The sequence below is a fragment of the Gekko japonicus genome, unplaced genomic scaffold (genome assembly GCF_001447785.1).
Source record: "Gekko japonicus isolate JY-2015 unplaced genomic scaffold, Gekko_japonicus_V1.1 scaffold171, whole genome shotgun sequence".
Classification (NCBI taxonomy): Eukaryota; Metazoa; Chordata; class Lepidosauria; order Squamata; family Gekkonidae; genus Gekko; species Gekko japonicus.
Genome location: NW_015175975.1, coordinates 1659293 through 1667925, shown reverse-complemented (window position 1 = coordinate 1667925; position 8633 = coordinate 1659293). Strand labels below are relative to the sequence as shown.

General features: G+C 40.6%; 1 protein-coding gene across 1 annotated transcript; it reads right to left on the bottom strand.

Annotated features, from left to right (window-relative positions):
* Positions 1–299: 299 nt before the first annotated feature.
* LOC107122986 (vomeronasal type-2 receptor 26-like) lies at positions 300–7280 on the bottom strand. Its single transcript, XM_015426136.1, has 5 exons — positions 7065–7280; positions 4637–5482; positions 3988–4215; positions 2659–2785; positions 300–1204 (listed from the first exon to the last, which is right to left on the bottom strand). Exons 1-5 carry the CDS (start codon positions 7278–7280, stop codon positions 300–302), a joined length of 2322 nt encoding a protein of 773 aa, XP_015281622.1.
* Between the last annotated feature and the right edge of the window lie 1353 nt (positions 7281–8633).

The window sequence follows — 8633 nt, the reverse complement described above, 5'->3', positions numbered from 1 at the left end:
TTGAAGCAAAACAGAGTTGCCCCTGATCAGTATTTGAATGGGAGAATACCAAGGAATACCATGACTGCTAAGCAGAGTGGGGCAATGGCAAAACAACTCTGAATGTCTCTTGCCTTGAAAATCCAGTTGGGTCACCATAAATGACCTGTGACTTGACAGCAAAACAACAACATAAATATTTTAAATATAAATACATATATGTGTGTGTATAGACTATACAATAATAATAAAATGAGGTCTTTTCCAAGTTTGCTGCTTGTTCTTTCACATTCAAAATCCTCTGTTTATTAATCTGACCTTTAACTCTTACTTCTCCGTATCAGCTGCCCTTGGCTATTGAGATGAGGCCTCAGGACAATTATATAACATTTGGGGGCAAAAATGCATCCAAGTAAACCAGCACTGGAGGCCAAGATCGAAAAGATCTCCACGGCCACCATATATCTCCCTTTGCAACTCAGGTAAGTTGGAACAAATGATATCCAGACACTGCAAAATACCAGCATGCTGAAAGTGATGAACTTGGCTTCGTTAAAGGTGTCGGGCAGCTTCCTGGCAAAGAAAGCCACAAGGAAGCTGACCATTGCCATCAATGCTGTATATCCCAGAACCAAATAAAACATGGCCACTGACCCTTTATTACACTCTACAACAATTTCTTCAGCCAGAGACTGCATGTCAACATCTGGAAACGGAGGAGCAGTACATAGCCAAATGGTACAAATAACTATTTGAAAAATGGAGCCAGAAAGAACAACCAAGTTTGTTAATCTTCTGCCTATCCACATTCGCATTCTGGACCCTGGCTTGATGGCCATGAAGGCCACAACCACATTGATGGTTTTGGCCAAGACGCAAGAAACAGCCACAGAGAAGATGATACCAAAAGCTATTTGTCGGAGAGGGCAGATCACTATTCCAGGGTGGCCGATGTATAACAATGAGGAGAGGAAGCAAAGAATTAATGAAATGAGTAGCATGTAAGTGAGATCTCGATTGTTGGCTTTAACAATGGGGGTGCTTCGGTGCTCAACAAAGATGCCAAGAACCACGGCTGTGATCAGAGCAAGGGAACAAGCCAGGACAGCTAAGCTGATGCCCAGATTTCCATCATAAGAAAGGAAGTTCGAAACTTTGGGAAGACATTGGTCTCGGTGTTTATTTGCATACTGATCTTCTGGGCATGGGAAACAATTGTCCATGTCTGAAAAATAAGACACATTATTTCAGAAGCTCCTTAACATAAGATAATAATTTCCCTCTCACTTTTCATCCTCAACCCTAGGAAATGATGAGTGGGTCAAGTGTCAGTATTTCTAAAGTTCAAAGGAGGATTAATGTAATTGTATTCTAAGCTGACAAAGATATGTATTGAGCTCTTGGCTGTTAGACGTCAGAATGATAGAATTACAGAGTTGGAAGGGGCCATACAGGCAATCCTTGCTGGATTCAGGATCAGCCTAGAGTATTCCTGACAAGTGTTTGTCCAGCTGCTGCTTGAAGGCTGGCAGTGAGGGGGAGCCCACCATCTCCCTAGGCAGCTGATTCCACTGTTACACAATTCTTACCAGGAAAAAAAGTTTTTCCAAATATTCAGATGTTACCTTCCTGAACTTAATTAAAACACATGATTGCGAGTCCTATCCTCTGCTGCCAACAGAAACAGCTCCCTGCCCTCCTCTAAGTAAGAGCCCTTCAAATACTTAAAGAGAGCAATCATGTCCCCCCTCAATCTCCTCTTCTTCATACTAAACGTCCCCAAGTCCCTCATCCTTTCCTCATAGGGCTTGGTCTCCAGGCCCCCGATAATCCTCATCATTCTCCTCTGCACGCACTCTATTTTGTCTACATCCTTTTAAAAACGAGGCCTTCAGAACTGCACACGATACTGCCTGAACAATGCACTGTACAGCAGGACTATGGCATCTTGTTATTTGGGTGTTATGCTTCTGTTGATACACCACAAGACTGCATTAGCCTTTTTTGTTGCTACATCAGACTGCATCATATTTAAGTTATGGTCCACCCATACCCCCATTTCTGCTACCTAGAAGTGTATCCCCCATCCACTATGCATGTTCCTCATTTTTGTTACCCAGAAGTAGAACTTGGCACTTATCCTTGTTAAACTGAATCTTGTTCACATCCATCTACTTTTCCATTGTGTTCAGATCTCATTGAATTCTATCTCTATCTTCTTATGTGTTTGCAACTTCTCCCAATTTGGTGTCATTTGTAAATTTAATGAGTAGCCCCTCCACAGTCACATCCAGATCATTTATAAAAATATTGAAAAATACTGGGCCCAGAACAGAGTCCTATGGAACCAAACTGGACACCTCCCTACATTCAGATGAAATACCATTGTCAAATACTCTTTGAGTGTGGTTTTCCAACCAGTTCCCTATTGACCTAACTATCTTAAAGTCCAATCCACAGTCCTCTAGTTTACCAAACACAACATCATGGACAACCCTGTAAAGCTTTACTAAAATCCAGGTAAACAGCAGCATCTCCTTAATCCAGTAAGCTTGTCACTTGCTCAAAGAAGGAAATGTGATTGCTCCCTCTCACACCAAAAGAACGGTATGCCCTCAGTGAAACAAGCTTAGAACAGATAAGTTTTTGTGTGTTGAGACAAGGCATATTATCTCTTACCCTTCTGGTCTGAAATCCTTCCTTCAGGACAAAGAACACAATCGTAGCAACAAAATGGCTTCCCTTCCTGTGTTTTCCTGCTGTAACCTGCAGGGCAGTTCTCATTGCACAAGGAAGAAGGTGGCACCTGTTCATAAATTTTAGGAAGAATTGTAATCTAAATGAAATGTGTCAAACTCAATACTTCCACTACATATTTGAAAATATTCAAATTGGATAATGTCTACTGCTGAGGATATTGCAAAACATGTTTTAAAATAGAATCAAAATTGTTGGAAGAAAATGAGAACATTTGGCTTGGCAATTTCTCCATTCTTTCTTTCCCTGGGGTTATGAGAATTCACATTTACAGTAAAGGACATGTAATTCAGGTGTTGTTGTGTCTTCCTAAACCTGGAGGGAGCAATATGGTGGAATTAGAGAAAGTGGTTGGTGGCCCAGGTGCTCAGCCCCACTGCTTTACAGAGGATATCAAGAATTTTGTGAGCTGGCTATTTCAGTTTCAGCATATGCATAGCTAGGGAGCTGGTAAAATTCAAAGCAGAATTGAAAACAATATGTTGAATATTTAAAATCTGCATAGCAATGCTTTAAAGAATGCATAGTGTTTTTTTAACATAGGAAGGCTCCTGTGTCATCAGAGGAATGGTTCATATAATGCTCTACTTTGGTTAACATAGTGACCACTCAGTTTCCCTAGAAAGCAAACAGGGCGCAGAAATTAAAGCCTTCCGCTGATGTTGCCTCCTAGCATGAGTATTAAGGAGCTTAATGTAAGCACTGCATATTTGGTTATAGTGTCAAACTAGAATGTGTGAAACACAGGGTTGAATCTCATTCTACCATGGAAGCTTGCTCGGTGACCTGTATTGAAACATGTTAACATCTTTACCATGAAATATCTTAAAATAATATGGTAGTACTATCCATTAATTCTTCATAGGTGAGTATGATTATGTAAATGCATTAAATGTTTCTTACCCAAAAGTAAATAGGTCACAATGCAAGGATCCCCTTTCAAAAAGAAGTTGATAATGAATTCAGAATCCAAAATGTATGTTTTCAAAATCATCTTCTAACGATTAACTAACTGTCCCACATTCTTGACTAATTATCTCGCTACTTCAAACACCATATAAAGTTTTCCATATTCATTGATCCAGAAAGACTATTTAAATGCTGATTTAGGATGTTCTTGCTACCTTCAATCATGACAAAGAATATTTGAAAAAATACTGATTACAGGTTTCTCACACAGATGATTATCTGCTGGAAAACCAGCAAATATGGCCTATCTTTGAAAATCTGTCTCGTAGATTTAGATCTCACCTGACAAAATGTGCTATGCCATGTGATGATTTCTTCATTAATGGCGAACTCTCCACCTGGTGAAGTCTGACAATCCATCCACCCTACTTTCACCCGCGAGAAGGACTTGTTTGGAAAGGTAACCCAGTTTGTAATGTCAAATCCACTTTTTGTTTCACCACTTTTATCGAAGGTCACTTCCTCTCCGGCGCTGTTGTTAAATGAGATGCCCCTCAGGATATAGTGAAGCTGGAAGAAGTAAAAACTTTTATAAAATGGTGAATAACAGTGCCATTGTTGGATAATAAACATTGTGATCCTATGAATGGACGATTTTGATTTTCTTTGTTGAGGGATTTAACAGCGATACTTTCTCAGGTACACATGAAGGGGGAACATAAAGTCATGATGGTCTTCCATTTCAGACATGTGGTTGTGACTTTGTCAATATTTGAAAAGATTCCCTGCTCATTCTCTGTTCTGTAATCCTCATTATTTTATCAATCCCCACACACACACAGATAATGTATGACATGGAAGGAAAGGGTTAAAATCTTCTCACCTAGCAACTCTTCTATTTTCTTCAAAGCAGCCTCCATGTTGCTAAGTAGCTTTTAAATACATTAAACTATTAAAGACAGAAAACGGCTTCATACTGAGATATTATTACCTTCCATGGTGAAAAATTGAGAGCCTTCCATTTGTGTCCATCCGTTGCTGGTCTGGGCCTGAGTGTGGTTGTGTACATGATGTGCAAAGCATGTGCTATAGCATAGACAGCATTGTAAATGCTGTACCTTCGGCCAGCCATCCCCATTTCAAAATGAGTGCCAGGAAGGAGCTTCTGTTCCTCTTCCCTAGGACAACTGATCTTGACATCCTTGAAATCTGGCAACAAACAGTTGAATGCCTCTTTCCAAAAGACTCTAAAAATGTCACGCTCATTTGGCCAATGAACACTTAAGAGCTGGAGGAAATTCTGGAACCCAGGAACCTCATGGGAGTGAACTGCAAAGGATAAAGATCCCTGGAAAGTTTGTCTTATGAAAGACCATCTCAATGTCTCCAGTTCCAAATCATCATGGGCTGTCATGATCCATACCTTACCTATTGTTATCTCTGATATTTCTGCTGTTTTTAGTAACAGTGTTAAAGTTGTCATGGCCTGAATTTCTGCATATATGACAAGAACTTTGGCTTGGGATTTTTTTAAATAAAGCAACAGATTTCTGGAGCGTTCTTTAAAATTTGGAACATGGAAAGAAAAATCCCTGCCTGTTATCCTTTCTGTAAAGGCTGTACAGATGCCATTCTGAGTAAGCATTCTTGTCAGTATTTGTATGAAACCCTCTCCTTTATCATCATCTGGTGCAAAGATCCCAACCCACTTCCATGAGAAATGCTGAAGTAACTGGACAATCCCATTATATTGATGTCTTTCATTGGGAACCATCTGGTAGAAGGAAGAAAGTTTCACAATGTCATGTTTCTCTGAACCAAATAAGGTAAAAGCAACCTGAAATGGGGGGAAAGGAAATATTTGGAGATTATTTTTCATTTTGTATATGCATTTATCTATATATCACATGGCTCGTGTGTGTGTGTGTGGGAGAGAGAGAGAGAGAGAGAGAGAGAGAGAGAGAGAGAGAGAGTTCACATCTTTTCTGTAGGAGACCATTTAGGGAAATATATGGTAAGAATATTGGAACCTCCAGAATATGATCCCTTAACCTTTACTTTAAACATCATGTTTGTTCATGATAATACTTAGCACTTGTTGAACACCATTTTGTGCCACTGGACTGGAATCTAGCTCTCACAAACTATGCTGGCTAAGATACATGGTGGATGTATGGTTTTGGTGACCTTCAACTAGGGATTTGAAGTCCACTGAATTCCAAAGATCTACATAGTGTACAAGTTTGTACGTTGTTTACTTATTTTTTAAAAATCCTCTGTAATAGTAAAAGACAAGACCCATACTGACCACCTGTAAAGCCACTCATGAAAGAAATTTCAATATGTTTAGTAGGGGGAGAGCCATCTGGTGTGTTTCGCAGCTCAGAATTTTATTGATGTAAGAACATCAGCATGTCACACATTTTATGCACCTTGAATTTTTGCTTTAGAAACAAACATTACATACTCCCATATATAGCAACATCCATACATCAAACCATACTATAATGACTCCCCTGGGAGTATTCAGTTGCTAAAAGGAATCCCTGGATAATTTCCACAAAGGATAATTTTGATTTTTTTTGTTTGTTTGTTTGGCACGAATCAGATTTGGTCTTCATTTGTTTGCAGAGCCTGCAGTGCAATGTAACTGCGAAGAAAGCTAATGCAATCTTAGGATGCATTAACAGAAGCATTGAGTCCAGATCACGGAAGGTGGTAGTTCCGCTCTATTCTGCTATGGTCAGGCCACACCTGGGCACCACATTTTAGGAAGGATGTTGACGTGCTTGAGCGTGTCCAGAAGAGGGCAACCAGGATGGTGAGAGGGGTGGAATCTAAGTCTTATGAGGAAAGGGTATATTTAGCCTGGGAATGAGAAGGCTTAGAGGGGACATGATTGCAGTCTTCAAATATTTGAAGGGCTGTCATGTAGAATATGGAGCAGATCTATTCTCTCTTCCTCCAGAATGCAAGACTAGATCTAATGGGTGGAAATTACAAGGGAGTCGTTACCGGCTAAATATCAGGAGAAACTTCCTAACTGTAAGAGTGGTTGAGCAGTGGAACAGTCTGCCTCGGGAGGTGGTGGATGCTCCTTCGCTGGACATTTCAAAGTGGAGGTTGGATGTCCATCATTCGGATATGTTGTAGGGCTATCTTTTGGCTATGCTCCTGCAGAGTGCAGGGTGTTGGACTAGATGACCTGCAAGTCCCCTTCCAGCTCTTGGCATGAATCAAATTTGGTCTTCATTTGTTCTTCTGACCTTCCTGAAAGGGCTCTTGAAAAATAAGGGAAGAGAGGGAAACACTCTGTAAGAGTTTCATACCCCACATGCATTTTGTACCTGTGGAATCTTATAAATGGGTAAGATGTTAGTCATTGAGAGCGTTGTTTCTCAGTCGAGCCCCCCGATTACTGCTGCCAGGTTCCTCTGGATCTCACAGTTGTAGTTTGGGATGGGCATATTCTGCAGTGCAGTAAGGCTCAGGATGCTCTGATAGTTTATCCTTTCATCATAGTACCTATGATAGATGTGGAACCCCAGAGTGATATTTGCTAAGATGTTGGAGTTCTTATTGATCTCTTTCACGGTGTACACCAGGGAGAGGACATACTGATTTTTCGCCGGCATGTCCCTGAAATAAGAAACAATGTGTTTTTGTAAGCTGGTCACATATTAAAAAGGAAACTAAAAGTAAGTCTGGGTGGAAAGGTGGAAATCTAAGACCAATGGCATGTGAAATGGATGGAATATGAGCAAGTTGATGACAAAGACTAAATGAAGAAAGGGTGGGTATTATATAGTGAAGTGCATATATACAGGCTGATTTCGCACTAGAGCTGCCTCGATGTTGCGCCGCCGTTTGCCCAGATACTATTGGTCAATTTCACACCCGAAGCCGCGGGGCTGCATTTGACCCGCGGCTTCGCCCAATTTTCTCCGCAGTTTCGTGATCCTCAAAAATACAGGATCACGAAACTGCGGGGGAAATTGGGCCTAGCCGCGAGTCAAAATGCAGCCCCGCAGCTTCGGGTGTGAAATTGACCAATAGTATAGGGGCAAACGGCAGCGCAACATCGAGACAGCTCTAGTGCCGAATCAGCCACAGTTTGAAAGTAAGAGTACATGCATCCCTGAACAATATGTTTCATAATAATCAACCCAACATAGACTGATGCAGGAGTACATCCTATTACACATAATGTGACTGACCTCTGAGGAAATAGGCATAGGAATGGACTATAAACCTTTTCTTCTAAACAGGGAAGTATTCATATTTATTTATTAATTCTCCACCCCTGGTCTCAAGGCGAGTAATGGTAATAATAAAAGCTGTATATGTACAAAAATCCCTTAAAACAGCTCTATTACTAGAAACAATTGGGTGGCAGAGAACGTATAAAGACTATATCCCTCTTTACTAAGACCTGCAATGGGGGAAAATATCCTTACACAGGTGGCTGAAAAACCCACGGATCAAGGTGTTGTTTGAAGTCCACAAGATGATAGAAGGTTGAAAGCAGGGAAATAACTCCACCAATGATAAAGTCGCCTTTCTGATAATACTCATGTGGAATCTGAAAGGGATTGTTCATGTGGCACATAGCAGTGTGAGCAATGCACTGTGCCTGAAGCAGCAGCAATAAGAGCAGCAACAGAAATGACCTGGCCATCATGGAAGCATTCTTTCACCCTCTCTCTCTGAATACTAAGTCCTGTAGCTTTTGACTCATCACAAGCAAATGCTCATCAGGTCACAGTACGCTGCCTTCTACAACTTTCTGACTCCACTGGTAAGTTCATTTAATACCTGACCTGTAAATCTGAAAAGACCAGCTTGTCAGATCATGTGTGGTTTAGAATTTCTAAAAGTAGTAGGAAGGAAATGGGTTTATATCACGTTTCCAATTTAGCTATAGATAGTTTTTTGTAATCTCTTCACATCTGTGTGCTCTCAGAAAACAAGGACAACAACTCATAGTG